At 39.4% G+C, this 16,624-nt stretch overlaps 1 protein-coding gene across 2 annotated transcripts; it reads left to right on the top strand.

Moving 5' to 3' along the window:
- The first annotated feature begins 7,935 nt into the window (after window positions 1-7,935).
- Window positions 7,936-14,945, top strand: LOC140333042 (uncharacterized). 2 transcript variants are annotated; one of them, XM_072414427.1, is made up of 7 exons: window positions 7,936-8,172; window positions 9,407-9,502; window positions 10,291-10,354; window positions 10,913-10,991; window positions 11,627-11,693; window positions 11,915-12,063; window positions 12,158-14,945. In XM_072414427.1, the coding sequence occupies exons 1-7, from the start codon at window positions 8,065-8,067 to the stop codon at window positions 13,419-13,421; spliced, it is 1,827 nt and encodes a 608-aa protein (XP_072270528.1). In that variant the 5' UTR covers window positions 7,936-8,064; the 3' UTR covers window positions 13,422-14,945. The 2 variants fall into 2 exon arrangements, with proteins under 2 accessions (XP_072270528.1, XP_072270527.1); XM_072414426.1 differs by having other exon boundaries at window positions 7,936-8,181.
- Window positions 14,946-16,624: the final 1,679 nt, after the last annotated feature.

The raw sequence follows: 16,624 nt of genomic DNA, 5'->3' as shown, positions 1-16,624 counted from the left end.
CATAACCACCAACAACCACCCTAGTGCCAACACTATAACCACAAGCAACCACCCTAGTGCCACCACCATAACCACCAACAACCACCCTAGTGCCACCACCATAACCACCAACAATCACCCTAGTGTCATCACCATAACCACTAACAGCACAGTTATAGGTGAGCTGATGGTAGAAATTGGACTAGCCCCATACTAATGTAACTAATAACTTTAACTTAGCATCAGCCTTGCAGTGTACAGCAGATGCTTATTTGCCTACAAGAACATTCTGATAGGATAGAAGAGCAGGGTCATGGAGTTGACTTAGTGAGGCCCCCGTGATGAGAAGAGAGCTGAACTTCACCATCAGCAGGGTTTTGCTGATCACTAATAGTTCACCGTCGTCTTTGCATTCCTAGCACAATGGAAATGCATTCCAAGTGCAGCACATGCAAGGCGATCACAGTTCCACATCCATTCAGTCTCAAAGCTTTAATCAGGTAAATATTATTATTTTGGGCTTATGACAACTAATAGATGGCCAATTGCAGCTTTTTTATTTTTATTGATAACGTGTTGTACATATAAAGTGGTAATTGTAAAGTGAAATATTTTAAGTCAAGCTGAGGGGTCATCGACTAATAAATTTTTTTTTTTTATAAAAGGATCTAATGCTGAACTTGATGTTCTACCGAAATGAGATTTGCTTTCAACCTTTTGGTCAGTAAAGAAAACACTTTACGTTGTTGAGTTTCCTGCACCATTTGCATGCACATAGTGTATATTACCTGGGCATACATGTGCGATTATAATCATCTGTACTGTACACTGAGATGCTTTTTATCAATTTGTTTGCACATTTTACATTTCAAATAAGAAAATCTGTGTCTGGCCATTCCTTATACTCCCATTTTACCATGCCATGCACTTGTTACTGCCATCATCTTGAGCGTAGCGTGTGAAGAATGTGGTGGTGATACAAAATCCCAGCTGTGGAAGTGAACACTGCCATAACACAAATTGTATTTAAGATGTGAAAGAATTGTGCTTCCCAATACCATTTAATAAAAATGTCATTTAGTTGGAGAACGCAAGGGTGCTTTATGATTGTCACTTTCTGCTCTTAGTCTGCCTCCCATCCTTGTTTCATAAAACTTTCTAGAACAGGGATGAACAGGATATCACAAAAGAATTTCCTGCAAGATTATATCTATGTATTAATAATATATATATAAAATATATTATACCAGAAAAGTCATAAAAATAAACATGACAAAAAATGCACATCGTGTTTATACTTATTTTGTATTCTGCAGATTCTGCAGGTAAAATTATGAATTATTCTGTTTAATAATTACAGGAGTTTGTATAGACGAGCTACATGAGAATTGGAAATATGACTACCACAAACTGGAAACAAACCATCATTTCATCCAATGGTGAGTTCAGTTTTTGGTAGTAGTGGGGGCAGGGAGGGGCGGGTATATTCCATACATAGAATTCTTTAAAGTAACTTTGTTACCCCCATAACACATAAAACAATTAATACAAGGACTTCTTCACAGAGGAATCCTTCCTTGGGAATACATTTTTTACATAAAAAAAATATTAGGAGTAAGAACAGAAATTAAAATGAGCTTAACAATATTAAGAATAAATTTATTCTATATTATATGGACCTGCTACTTAAACTCCCGTAGTAATCGTCTTATAAAGTAACTTAAGCTGAAAGACTGAGGACACATGTAAAGGAACCTAGAGGGAAGGAAATATTTATTACTACAATACAGGGGTGGAGTGTTGTTGGATTATAGAAACCCTCTGAGTAAAGTAAGCAAATCTACATATGGGGACATATAAACTTTTTATAGGTCAGACTTCATGGTTATGATGATAAAATGTTGGATCCTTGCCCTACTTTCTCAGCAACATTTGTTTTATTGTAGGTTGTTTCCACTGCGGGAACCTGGTATGAACAATTATGCCTTGCCACTTACAGAAATGGAAATTGAGGTACTGAAATTGTTGCTAGAAATCTCTTAAGTACTGTTAGGGATAATTATTTATGTTGCTGTATTGCTGAATAAAGAACAAATATAAGATCTTCTTCTCTTACAGCAAATAAAAAGCTACACAAAAAGAGCCAAAAGCTAAACAAGAGTACAAAGTAAGCAATGCAACTAACAAATGAACAATGTTGATATTATAGGGCCCCCATGATGGCCATGGTAATGCCATATAACCATAAAGTACTCCCATAAGGGACACCATCTACAACAGAAAGAAGACTGGTGGCTTAAACTTTAAAAGCAGCAAGTTTATCTAAATGCCCCCTCACTGTCTGGCTTCTGCTGATCCTATGCATGAAATGAAGAGCAATACAGGGTATTCCTTGGTATAGGGACCACGTGACTTTCCTCCCTACCTTCTACGATATAGTGCATGGTGCGGACCTAGAGATTTTACATGGGGGCATAGAGAGAGACCTTAGACTTATTGTATATCCTATGTCCTAAGATCCAAGCAAAAAGATATGGAGCTTACTTGAGTCATTGCTTTACTCCAGGGGCAATTGGAGTAGCAAGGCTTAGCTAAGTACATTTAGCTGGCAGAGATATTTAGTGAACTTGTTACTTTGCATTTAACAGTAAGATTGCAATCTATACGTTTGCACCATGTGCTGTCCTGCATTGAAGTGTACAAATATGCCCATTTTGCACATTATACAACCATATGCATTGCATCATTTATAAATATATATTCCTTTATTACTATTTCATCAGTCCACTAATTCAACGTAACTAATCATTTGGTACCATGCACCCTTAAATAACGTGCCACCTAGAACCCTTCTCTCATTCTTCTGTAATTTATCTCACTCCACTCTGCATCTGTTTTAGGAGATGAAGAAAGATGAAGATGTAATGAAGAGGTTCCTACAATCCTATGAACTCATGCTGGGATTTTATGGCATTGAACTAGAAGCAGCAACTGGGAACGTGAAACTGGCACAGAACTGGAGGGAAAGATTTACAAATCTAAATTAGTAAGTTATGGGTTTTTGAATATGTGAAGAACGCGGGGTTCTAGAAGACCATTGTAAAACTCAGGGCACAGATACTTTACTTTAGCCACACAAAATATCTAAATTCATATTGTCTGCATCAAGAGCCTATGCAGAGGCATACAATGACCGGGATATAGATATCCTGAGAGATGTATAGTAGAGAGATCAGCAGTAACCGGGCTTTATTACAGGAAACACTTGTACAAGTAAGGGAACTTTTATTGGAGTGTTGCACATATTATAGAAATATACATAGTTCTTTTATTTACTTTATACACAATGCTATTAATTACTAACCGCAAATATGTAGATGGGTACAGGTCTGTTATAAAAGTTACCCCTGTCTGATATGGGAGATACTGTTTGTGTGATTTGTATTCTGTTCCTACAATAAATCTGAGGACACTCCTTATGTATGCTTTTATGCTTCTAGATCTCTAGTTGATCCAATATATTCTTTATTGGTTGACAATGTCCCTTGTCCCTGATGTAGGCAATAATCTTAAGTAAAGGCTGGTTGTTTAACTAGAACTCTGGGCCAATTCCTGTACATAGACCCCACTGGTTAAGGAATCTGGCCTCAGACCTTTGAGCATTGATTTGACTGAAAAGTTCTAATGTGAGCTCATTTTAGTTGCTAAATGGCAGAAGCGACTATTCACTCATGGGCAATTGTTTGAAATCGTCCTGCAAGATATCAGGTAAAGAGAAACAACTGGTTTGTGCAGCTGTAAGGATCGTCTCCTTGGAGATTCCTATACTAAGTTATTATAAGTCTCTATACTAAGTCCCCTGAAGAAGCCCCTGGGAGAAACGTGTCGGGATATCGAGATACAAATTTTATCTATATATCACAGCCAATGTGGTATTGTACATTGACTATAAATTATGCTGTATCACTTTTTGTACTATTTAGCTTAGTCGAACTATGTCTAGCAAAAGGGTGCTAATATAGTTCAACGCCAAAATAAATCACTTGTATGTAGTGTTGCCACCAAAAAAGCCTTCTGTCTTCTCTTTTTCTTCTTCAATTTACCATATTTAGGCCAGGCAACCATATATTACCCTAAATGTATTACATATTCCCTTACTACTAAAATATTTTCTCTAAGGTGGGCAGTGGGAACCTGAATCAGGCCAGAGAGAGAGGTTTCCTTTAATGCCAAACTCTTGAAAGTGATCGACTGGGATGAAGAAGAAAAAAATGATGAATGTGTTATAATGAAAACTTTATAAGGTAATAGGGGAACTTCACCAATCATGACTGAGGAGTATGATAAAGGATTTAAGATATTCCCTGGCTAAAAAGAAGAGCTTTGAACTATGAGGGTATGAAGGGTGAAGCCCTAAGTAGAATGAAACTCAGCTATGATGATTATAGGACATGGGTGCCCACACTCTTTTGGCTTGTGAGCTTCTTTTAAAATGACCAAGTCAAAATGATCTACCAACAATAAAAACTTGGACTTAATAACTCATGTGGCACAGCATTGACCTCTGGGTTTCATATCGTTCCATCTGATTGATCCTACCATTGGTAATTGGTAGACCACTAGCCAGAGGCAATATATTTCAGCACTTTTGCTGTAAAACACAGTTTGAGAAGAACAATATTGGTATGCTGATGAATGTGTTACAATGGTTTAATTCATTATTTAATGTACTTTTTCCATTATTATTAATATTATTTTTTTTCCACAGTAACGCCCACAACAACCTCCGGATTACACGTATTCTTAAGTGTTTAGGTGAACTGGGCTATGAACACTTCCAGGCCCCACTGGTCCGGTTCTTTCTGGAACAAATCCTGTACCACGGTAAATTACAGAATGTAACAACAAGTGCTCTGAACGATTTCATACTCACTGTGAAGAGCAAGAGTGAACGTAAGAAACTGTTGCTCTATGCCTGGGAATACGATGAACCAAACATGAGAATGATCTGGGAACCAGTGAACCCACACAACGAATCAAAACCGCAGCAAAGAGGCAAAATGAGGAGAATAGAAAAAAGTTTTATTGATAGGTTTAGCGTTGAAAGGGTAATTATTTTGCTTCTCTTGTTTGTATACTGTATGTGGTATTTTATGTTCTTCTGGCACTTATAATGCTGAAAGAGAAAAAGATTCTTCAGTTTAAACAGATGAGATAAGATATTTTTGCCCATTTCAGAGATGACTGATACTCCCAGGCACAGATAACTACTGAAGAGCATGTCTATCACTTCAAGAATGCAAACCTATGCAAACTTTTCTGGAAAATGTAGAATGGGTAAACTCTGCCCAACGTTTTGTAATGTCTGTTACTATTACTGTGCAAATGGATAATTCTGTCTCTTTTTTTGTTTAGAACATTTTCCAATTTGTTTTAATAATAATTCAGATGTTAATGGATTATAAATGTTATAGACACTTATTAGTTTATTCTAGTTAATGCTTATTAAGTTGTAGTCTTTATACGTGTGTATCTAATAAACCTCTACTCTAAACTGAATTTGGTCTATGGATCATATTTTTTTAAATAATTTGGATTTTCGAGCATGTCCCAGAACAATAAAGAAAAAAAATGAAGGAGAGTGGAATCTTCAGCTGATTAGGAGATGACAAGAAAAATGAATTATTCATGGAGAATTAAGGTTCCCTAAAATTGTGTGGGAGAGGAGAAAACAAGAATGGAGAGATCAATGCATGAGTCTAGGCCAGGAGATGACAAGGAAAAGAGAAGACCACTAAAAAAGTTTGGGTTAGATGAAGACAAGGAGAATAGAGGAACACAAGTATGCCCTTAGTTACAAGATGGTATGGAGGTTCACTAGAATAGATCTAGATTAAATATTATTAAAATAAAAATAGAGACAAACATTCAGCCGGATAGAGAACTTTGGGATTAAAGCAGGAGTAAACTTAAAAATAAAAATTATGAGCAGGTGGGTTCCTTAGTATACTGATAATTGAGGTTTCATATACTGAGGGAAACTTCTGTTCCTTCATGGTAAAAAAAAAACAGCTTTGGTCATGAAGTGTTTTACTGTCAGCATGCTTTATTATAGTATTTCCTGTCGTCTAATTACAGTTTTGCTTTGAACCAGAAATAAGAATGATAATATTTGCATGCATATGGTTTCTTTTTGCGGTATGGGCAAAGTCTATTCTTCAATAAAATAAACAATACTGGCATAGCCGGCTGTCGTAAATGAAGGAAATATTCAACCTCTCCCTTTCTACTGGTAAATACCCCTCAGCTTTTAAACATGCCATAATTCTCCCTATCCTAAAGAAACCCTCACTGGACCCCTCCCTACCCTCCAACTACCGTCCTATCTCCCTTCTCCCATATGTCGCCAAACTTCTTGAACGCCTTGTCTACAAAATCACTACTTCCCAGCACTACATATCTCCCCTCCTATTGTGTGTGAAATTCCCCCACCTACTAGATTGTAAGCTCTTCGGGGCAGGATCCTTTCCTCCTGTATCACTGTCTGTATTAGTCTGTCACCTGCAACCCCTATTTAATGTACAGCGCTGCGTAATATGTTGGCGCTATATAAATCCTGTTTAATAATAATAATCCTGTGTGCATGCATTAATATTATAATATATTACATAAATTACATTATCAGAAATTTGCAACCAGGCAGCAACCACCAATAAGCACAAAAGATAATGTTCCAATAATCCACCTCTTTGATACCAATAGCCAAGCCAACACGTTTCATGGGTTAGAAAAACGCTGCACTAATTTGTTTAATAGATTGCCTTTTTTTCTATTCTTCTATATTTTTTCTAGCACAGCTGTACTGAATACATTGTTACCTGGCCTACACATCCCTCTGTACAAGTAGAGGCGTGCAGAATGAGGAAAGAAAGGTAAAAGCTTTATTATCTTAGTCCAAATCATGTCTTAAACTAAATTAATTTTCTTTCTTGGTGACATTAATGACTTTTTAACTTTTTGAGATGCTTTAGGTTTAACACATCCCACCAACAAGCGGGACATATCTGAGCAAGATATGTAGAGGAATTCATGGTGGCAGCTGTGAAGGATCAGGATGGTTGGAAAGTATAGAATAGGTTAAGTACAGACTGCTGTATACTTTATCTTTACTTTTTCCTCTCTGTTCTTTTCCTCTCCCTCAGACGTAGCAGGGATAGGAAGTGAAGATAAATATCCCCACTTAATAAATTGCGTGTTACAAGTGCTCCGTCTGGTGATTTGGCCAAGAACCTATTCTCTTTTACTTAGCTTCTACAAACAAAGTTTGCCATGTAAGTCAATAAAGAAATGGAGGGGAAGCAGCATCCAGTGGTGTGTCTCAGGAGGGAAGCAGGCAACCTATCATCACCACAATAATGATCCTTCTAACAGGATTTCTGCCACAGCAAATACCCAAGTACACAAGGCCAGGTCAGGACTTGGGTAATTGGGTCTGGAGATTGGATCTGATTAAATTGCGTGGGATTCTGCCAGCTCCTGGAAACAAGACCCCACCCCCGAGGAGCTTCCAAAGATGGAACGTTGGCTGATCTGCCTATCACATGGGTGCAAGCACGTTTATTAGATTTAGGTAACTACGTGTTTTTCTCCATTGGGATATTACTTCATAGGACTCCATGGGAGATATAGTGACTCTATGTATCGTTATTTGGTAAACTATTCACTTTTTATTCACAACAAAAAAAATTATAGGCCCAGAAAAAATTGCCCTGATTGATATGCAGGAAATGTATTTTTATTGGGAGCAGCTTTCATAGAATACAATTTTTTTGCACAATTTGACAGCCATTGTGGTAAAGCCCTGCCAGGCCCATTCAATGGCAGAGATAGACTGCTTTCATATTGGGTGATGTATTTCCTGCGCGCCGTGATCGTGACGTCAGCAGCCGGCGCCGGGTTTCAGTTTCGCTATTTTAGCTGTCAAAGAGCGGAGCCTGAATCTTTGGCCTCCAGACCTACTAACCCGGCACCGTGCTCCCCTGCTTGGTGCTGCCCGGGCCCTGGCTCCGCGGCCCTGCTTCCAGCATGTCCCGGGACCCCGAAGACGTGTGGAGTCCCGACTATGACTCCACTTGGGAGGAGGAGGGTGAAGAGAAGCCCCGGGGCCACAAGGAGCCAGGGAGCCGGCGTCAGGTGATAGGGGTAGGGGACCTGATACTGGGGGATGTAATATGGAACGGGGACACCGGATATAGAAGATATACAAGGGGGAGAAATAGAATGGGGGAGGGGAGAGATGGAGAGAAAGGATGGGGGTGGGGGATTTATAGCAAAGGGCAGCAGAGGTTCAAAAATCAGAGAGAGGAGGGATGGAAGAATGGGGGAAATAAAAGAATCCAGGAGAGATGGAGAGGAGACATGTGTGAATTGGGGGGGAGAATCGGGGGGGGACAGGTGGAAAGGAGACATGTGTGAATCGGGGGGACAGGTGAATCGGGGGGACAGGTGGAGAGGAGACGTGTGAATCGGGGGCACAGGTGGAGAGGAGACATGTATGAATCGGGGGGACATGGTGTACGGAGATGTGGAGGAAAAGTATAAAATAAATGACTGGCAGGATATACAGGGAATGGAGGGTTACAAGAGGGGGAGGTGGGGTGCAGGACCTGTGAAGTGATGAAAAGGAGGTTTGAAGAAAGCAAGGATAGATGGGGAGGAGAAATGCAGGATTTGCAGGGATAAGGGATGCATGAATAGTGAAGAGGAGGGGGGGGGGGATAGAGGGGGTACAAGAATTGGGATGAGATGTAGACGAAATCTGCAGGAATTTTGGAAATATTTAAAAAGTATTCATGATTGGAGAAATGATTGGAGAGGCTTGATGTTAGAATTAGGGCGAGATATTGAGGAGCGCTGTAGGAATTAGGAATTGATGGAGAGAATGGAAAGCTGAAGGAGATGGATTTGGGAATTCGGAAGAGGCTGTAAGGAAGGTGCACGGAAAAAGAATGGGAAGGGTAAAGAGGACGGAGCACTTTAAGGAGGGAGAAATAAAAAAGAATGGGGGAAGATGGTGAAAGAATTAGTTCAGTATTGAAACATATACAATGGTGAATTTCAGATCTTTATAGATTTATGTTTTGTGTTCAGTGTGTAAGTATTTTATTTCTACCATATGTGGTCATTAGAAGCTCTTTCAATATTGCTCAGTTGTGCTGTCGTACTTCTCTCAGTACCAAGCAGGTCTGACTGATTGAGAACAATGCATTGTCGATGTGGTGATTTTTTGTTAAGGATTAAAAATCAGATAAGGAGCTTCCCCAGACCTTTATACATTGTACAATAAACCTATTGTTTTCATCAGTTTTGTAATGAGATATATAATTTTATTCTTTATTGATATGATTGTTCTTTATTTCCACTTCAGCCTAATAATTGTCGGAAATGGATGAGCAGAGCTGCCAGGGACCTGCAGAACTACAGACATGGTTATGTAAATGACAAGAATTATCTGTATTACTCGGTAAGCCTTTAGCTGCAGGTTTATCTGCTTATCTTTGTAATTGTGGCCTTCAGCCCTAAATGGACCAACCTGATATGAACACAACTTGTAATCTAACAACTAAATCGTCCTTAATTGTCAAGTGCCATTCAGCTCAGGATGAAGGACTGCCTGCTGCTTCATATTGGGAAGGAATGTGTAAAGCATTGCATTTTTTAGTGCTGCTAACCCCAAACCCTAGCACTTACCATGGCTGAAGTGTGTTTCTCTTTTCCCATATGCCATTTATGAAAAAACTTGCTTGGTTAATTCTTGTTTTTGGGTATCCATTTTGCCTTGCAGCGTCCTTTGGCGTTTTGCACAACATGCCCCCCCCCCCCCCCCCCAGGTACTACAGGGTGCCTGCTTGTGCTCACACAAGTTCAGTACAGGGCTTGCAAAAACATTGGCACATGAACACAATAGAAGACAAGCACACATTGGAGTGCATGCGCAGTATTTGATGATTTTTTTTCTATATTTGTGCACATGTGCCAGTGTCTCACGTGGTCTTAAGATTTTTCTTCATTGCTATATATGTTCTGTGAAATGCAAAACAATCACAGGCAGTACTATGCACTCCTGCAAATAATATTAAAACTTATAGTCCTACTTATTGGATTCATGTAAGAAAACCAGAGACTTTAATACTTCTTTAGGTGAAGATGTTAGTGGTTGTTGTGGGGTGACATAAAACACAGTTCTGCTTTAATTCTTGCTTTGTTTGCTGAGTTTCCTTTTCCTAAAGTATTGAACCTTTCTGTTTTTAGAGCCAGCCCAAACAAACACCCAACCTAGACTTTTACCAGAACAATAGACATTTTGAGCCTGAAGGTAAGTACACCCTTGTGCTTTGTGTCTGATCTTTTGTATGAGAATATAAAAATAAAATGGTATGTCTTTTTTTCTTAGAGTATTCATGTATATGTCATTTGTTTGGAATGCAGCAAGTAACAAGTTAAAGGCTGTCAGATTTTTTTTTCTCTGTTCCTTTTTACCTGTAATTTTTTCTCTCCCCAATAGGGACACAGGCAGCAGTGAGGTCCTAACCCCACCCCCCACTTTTCTATCTAAAATGAAATTAAAAGGAAATACGTTATTGCAAGCCCTCCTCTTTCATCTATGCTGGCCGTGTAGCAGTAATATCATAACCTATAACAATATTTATGTGAAAAGATGCTTTGACATTGGTCACATGATCCTAGTTAAAAGGATGGAGAACTACTTGAACTACTAACTCCCAAAGTTGGAGTTTTTAGAAGTTATATGAAGTAAGGGATGTAATTACGGTATTGGGGGGGCCGGTGAATGTCATCTGTTTAGCAGATTCTTTTTTTTTTTATGTTTTGTTTCAAAGAGCAGAAGATTTCACATGTTTCTTGTCCTCTGCAGGGCTGTACATTACACAGCTGCTTGATAAATGGAAGAAGAAATACGACATTCTGGAGAGGAACCATTCCTACATCCAATGGTAAATGCACCAATCATTGAAGAGACTCTTTAATGGCCTGGAAGGGGCTGTTGGAAGCCTAACTACTAAAGAATGTATAAGAACCTCTTAGATTGGGCTCAGTGACTTCTCTGGTGTTTTCCTAAGGGAGTCCCAGTAGTGTAAAAGGCAAAGCTTCACTGGGTCCATATAAATTGTCATTCAGGTTGCATAAAAAGTAAAAAATGAATATGTTTAATAAATTGTGCATGCACCCACTAAAAAATGCTGTAAGTACAGAAAAATACCTGCCCTGCCCTAACTTGCTGTTGGGATGACAGCACTGTGTCTCTGCTATACTAAGATCCTAAGCAGTCCTTTAAGTCCTTTCTCTTCTGAACTTTAGAACACTTTCTCCCTGCTCATCTGCATAACATAAAGAGAGATGTTGTGTAGTTCAGATGAGTGGTTTGCGCATACTGTGACAGCCCTGCTCCTATCGATACAGTTTACATTGTCACCCATGAATAGAAGCTGTGCTACTGGCAGAATCATCTATTAAAAATACGTGTGTGTGGGGGGATTAACTTTCCATATGTAATGACTTGCCCTCTCTTCCTATTCTTTGTATTTTATATTTGTAGAATATTTTACAATATCGATATGGTTCTTTGCAGGCTCTTTCCCCTTCGGGAATACGGTATGAACTCTTATGCCAAGCCACTGACGGAGGCTGAAATTGAGGTAGAGAAGCTTTTTAAATGTTAAACTCAGCATGATTTCAACCAACTGATTGCAGTAATTATCTATATTGCAACGGTGCCAAGCAAAATCTTATATCCGAGAATCTTATAAAGGGGCTGTTTGATTAAGCCTAAAGAAGTCGTGTCAGATTTTTTGGTGTTTTTATTAATTACTTTCCTGTCATACGTACAGTTTACTGTATTCTTCCTCGGTCTTTCTAGTTAATGAAGAAAGATCCTCTTGTCCGGGAGAGGTTCATTAGGGCCTATAAACTCATGTTGGATTTTTATGGCATAAGACTGAAAGATGAAAAGACTGGAAAAGTGACCCGAACGATGGAGTGGAAGGAGAGATTTAGGAATCTGAATGAGTAAGTGTTGCAACTGTAAAGCCATTCCCAGTAATTTATGTACAGGTATCTTTATAGCTTTCATAACCTGCATCTTCTCTGTTCTTATTCACAGTCACAGTCACAACAACCTGCGGATCACTCGAATATTAAAGTGTTTGGGGGAGCTGGGGTTTGAGCACTTTCAAGCTCCTCTGGTGAAATTCTTCCTTGAGGAAACGTTGTGCAATGGTGAACTACAGAATGTAAAAAGAAGTGCTCTGGACTATTTTATATTCACCGTCAAGGACAAAAACGAGCGCAGAAAACTAGTGCATTTTGCCTGGAAGAATTACAAGCAAGAGAGGTTCATCTGGGGTCCTGTGGAGAAGCTCCGAGCCTACCAACCACCAGCAGAGAATGAACAAGAAACTAAAGACTGTCCGAAGGAAAATAATGAAGAAAGCAGACTAAACGGACAGTTAGACAGCTGTGGTAACAACTCTGATGAAGAAGAATATTCTGACTCTGATGATGTGGCATGCCAACAAAAATCTTCTAATTCTGATGAAAAAAATGGTAAAGAGTTAATACCTCTTCATGACAGGGCTGAAAGAAAAGAACATTCACATGGGAAATTTCCAAAGGAGGGTTGCAGCGGGTGTTCCGAGACAGTGTCTGATAACAAAGGGCTGCTTTCCACCTATTCAAGTCAGTGTATGAATGGAATGCAGCTTCTACCTGAAGTGGACAAAAAATCCTATGAAAAGGAAGAAAATCAAGTTTCTTATGTAGCGTCGCCAAAGCCTGACCATGAAGTGCCTTCTGCAGGAGGACACCTAGAAGAAGGCAATGATGGGCATGTCATGGATAAAACAGTCTCTAAGAATCCAACTGAGAATCTCCAGCAAGAAAATGTATATAAAAAAATTGATAATATGCCAATAGAAACACAGCGGAAAAGAAAAATGACAAACTTTGATAGGGAGGGGATTCCTGATAGAGGTCCATCACAGTCTGATGACAACTCTGGGCAGCCCAAGGAAGGAGGAGAAGGAAATCGCATGGATGGAGTTGAAGACAAAGTTAAAAAACTTAAACTGAGTGGGCAGTCAGCTGTGGAGAGTAATCAAATTGTGGCAGATGACCCACCAAATATTATGATAGGCGGAAATTCCCAAAAGCCTGTAGATAGCTCTAGTAAAAGCCAAGAAGGAGAAGAGTGTAGTCAAATGTTGAGCGAGGAAGCCAAAGAGGAAATGCCAAAGCTGCACAGGCAGTCAAATTCTGAGAAGGGTGAAAAACAAGATGATGACCTATCAGTTAGCAGCTCTAGAGAAGATCTTAAGCAGTCCAAGACTGACTCTGGTCTGAACCAGGAAGGAGCAGAAGAAAGTTGATTGGGTAGAAGTTGAAGTGAAAAGAATTTTAATCACATGGGCAGCCAATTCCCAAGAAGAATAGTTTAAAGGTGGCAATACATTTTGCCCAAGAGCAGGTTAGTCTAAGTTTCTATGTTGACTTGTAGGACCCTTACCAAAGGTCATTCTATCTCAGTGGAGGGAGAATGTAAACCCCATCTCAGCAAAGGTTCTAAATAAATGGGCTTCTTTATTGGTGGCACTGGAAAACTGCAGGCTGTGGTATGGTTAGTATCTGTGATGATCCCAAACTGTGGATGATACTGAAGTTTTGTGTTTCAATTGTTCTTATTCCTTTCTTGATATATAAGACAAAACAGACCATCCAAATATTAAGCCTGATGTCTAACAGTTCCTGCGGCCTTAAGTCCACCACTAGCCAGAAAAACCCCAGATGCATTTTGAATGTAACCAATTTATCTCTTGAGAGAAGAGGGAATGACTACTCAGCTGTCACTGGCATTAAGTAACTTTGTTCTTCACCTCTACACTGGTGCTAGGGGACCTTTTCAGAACCTCTCAAGGTTTTTTGTTTTCTTTCCCTGCCACATAAAAGTTTCTCTTTTCATCTAAATTGTTTATTATTTCCAAAAGTTCTTTTAACTAGATAGATTTGTGCTGTGTTAGGTCGTCCTTGGATAAGGAATTGGTTTTGTGCCAGTTCTGTTTTTTTTTTTTTTTTTTTCCCCTTTTTTGAGCAAATTTTACAGCCTGTTTTTTAAATTAATGTCTGAAGTCAACAAGCTTTGTTACTAAGTAGACTAGATTATCAGATGTTCCTTTAACTAATGTGGGTTGATGCTGGTGGGTCAAACCACCCAGTGATTGCCCTTTAACGCTAGGTCCTATTGCTTGGGAAAAGAACCCCTTGGGAAAGGAGCTTTACCTATATATAATAATCTATATCTTCAGTACTTAATAATTTGATTAACTGCTCAGTTTCAGGATGGACAGCAGGTCCTTTCATGGGTATAGAGAAAACTAAGCTTAACTGCCTGAAAATCCTAAAAATCCCCCACAAGAATATTGGATGACCATACAAATCAGGATCTGTTTCTGGCCCCCAGCTTTCACCCAGGCGTTATGTTTTGAGTAGACATAGCTTTGATACCTTTGGATTGTATTTGCCATTTTTGTTTCTACTTGATTTGGATTCTGTTGACCCAGACATGTGCAAATTGGAAAACATGAGGGTTTATTATTCATATGCTATGTATTCGATGGATGGCACATGAGGGTAACATTTTTCAGGGGGAGGGAACAGTGGGGAATATTTTGACCTTTTTATATTTAAAGATGAAAAAACAAACCTGCCTCTGACAACTGCAGATATTTGTATATTAAGTTTAAATATGACTTGTTGAAAGTATGTTTTTGTTTATTTGTTTGTAAACTAAAAAGAAAAAAAGTTAAATTATCCCCAGCTGTCTTTTCTTTATTAAATTTATTAGGACAAACGTACTATGTATAAAAATGCATAATAAAAATAGGATTCCAGGTGCATTTTTTTTTATAGCTTTGGATGGAGCAATAAAAGGGTAAAATAGACCTTTTACACTGTGATTGTATTCAGGACTGCAGAACAATACACACACATATATGTTTCTGATGGAGTTTGCAAGTGACTCATACGACACACACGGTAAGATCCATTGTTGTTACCATAAAACCATGAAAGGTGCCCATGAAAGGTCCCATCCCGCCATCACTGGACTCCATGTAGACAGGAAATGGCTTAGCAGGCCTGAGATATAGCTAAAAAGATTTTAAAAAATTAGCAAAATCAATTGGGTTTTTCTGATGGTGACATTTTTGGACCATGCAAGGTTTATGTGTGTTGGAATGGTCACTGTCAGCCTGTATTTGAAGCCCAAGGTGATAACAAAGGACCACGGCTGGAAGTTAGGGACAGAATGTAGACCACCAGCACTATTTTATGTGAAGATGCTGATTTCTGGTAAAAATGACATATTGTACAGCAAATATTGAAGAATACAAGGTGGTGTCTACAAACGCCTAAAGATGACCCCTTCAGTATGTGCAAACATTCCACCCTCTGATCTTCTCTCATTATTCCTGATCCCACTCACCATGAGCCCGGCCCCATGGAGTGCAAGGTCGGCTTAGATGTCAGGTGAGTGTAATCAGAAATGATAAGGGAAGTCCAGAAGAATGAACTGTATCATATTGGAGGATCTGCTACATAAGGTTTGTTCACTGCTCAGGTAGCTGTTGAAGGAAATCAGAAGATATCTGAAACAAGGCAGGGTTTAGAGGGGGTTGGACATTTTCCAATACACAGCTGACTTCCTGTCTGGTATGGGTTGCTCTCAGCACTTCTCAGGAGCTCACATGGGGCTGCACAGCAAAGTGTGCAGATGGGGAGACTTCCCCTTACTTCCTGTCTTGGTGATGAGTTCAGGACAAATTGAAAATGGCAGAGAACAAACTTTTCTATTAGAATAAGGGAAGTCTGTGACTGCTGGGAGCTTTTTATAGCTCTATCTCCACTTTTTTGTGTTTACACTTCAGTGCTGTCATCTTCAGCGAGACAAGAAGTAAAGGAAAATATTCTAATGGGGTCACAAATTGCAGAAAATATGTTTGAGGATCTAACCATTTAATACCTAATGCCCTGCTACCCAATCACCCCAGCAAGTTTTACCTTCCATCCACATTCCCGTGCATGTCTCTGGCTACAGACATGCACCTGGATAACACTGTTGCATATAATAAAAGTTGCCCAATTACACTGCAAAATGTGTAACCACCTTATAACGTACGTTTGTGCCTCCATGTCTATGCTACTCAAGCTACGTGTACACATCTGAGGATTCCCATGGTCTTATTTGTCTTTGGCAAAAATCTGGCGTCATTTATTAATCTGACGTGGAACAACATACAGGAAGTGACCGCTCACTCCTATGGAGGAGCGCACAGCAGGGCGCCACTTGCATGTCCTACCCTCTCCATTTCAGGGAACAGAATGGTGCTTTGTGTACAGCACTCATCCTTTCATCTGTCACTGCAATCACAAAACACCAAGGACAATCTGACAACCATCAGACATCTGTATGAGATTTATCTCTCTGAGAATAAAAAATAAATTCCCAGCACCCAACAAGTAGGGGGAGGTGAGACATGTGACCCCGGGTCTGTTGGTCACTTGGCACAGTAACGGA

This window comes from Pyxicephalus adspersus, chromosome 6 (assembly GCF_032062135.1).
Source record: "Pyxicephalus adspersus chromosome 6, UCB_Pads_2.0, whole genome shotgun sequence".
Lineage (NCBI taxonomy): Eukaryota > Metazoa > Chordata > Amphibia > Anura > Pyxicephalidae > Pyxicephalus > Pyxicephalus adspersus.
The sequence above is the reverse complement of the archived record's forward strand: the minus strand, read 5'-3'. Positions and strand labels throughout refer to the sequence as shown.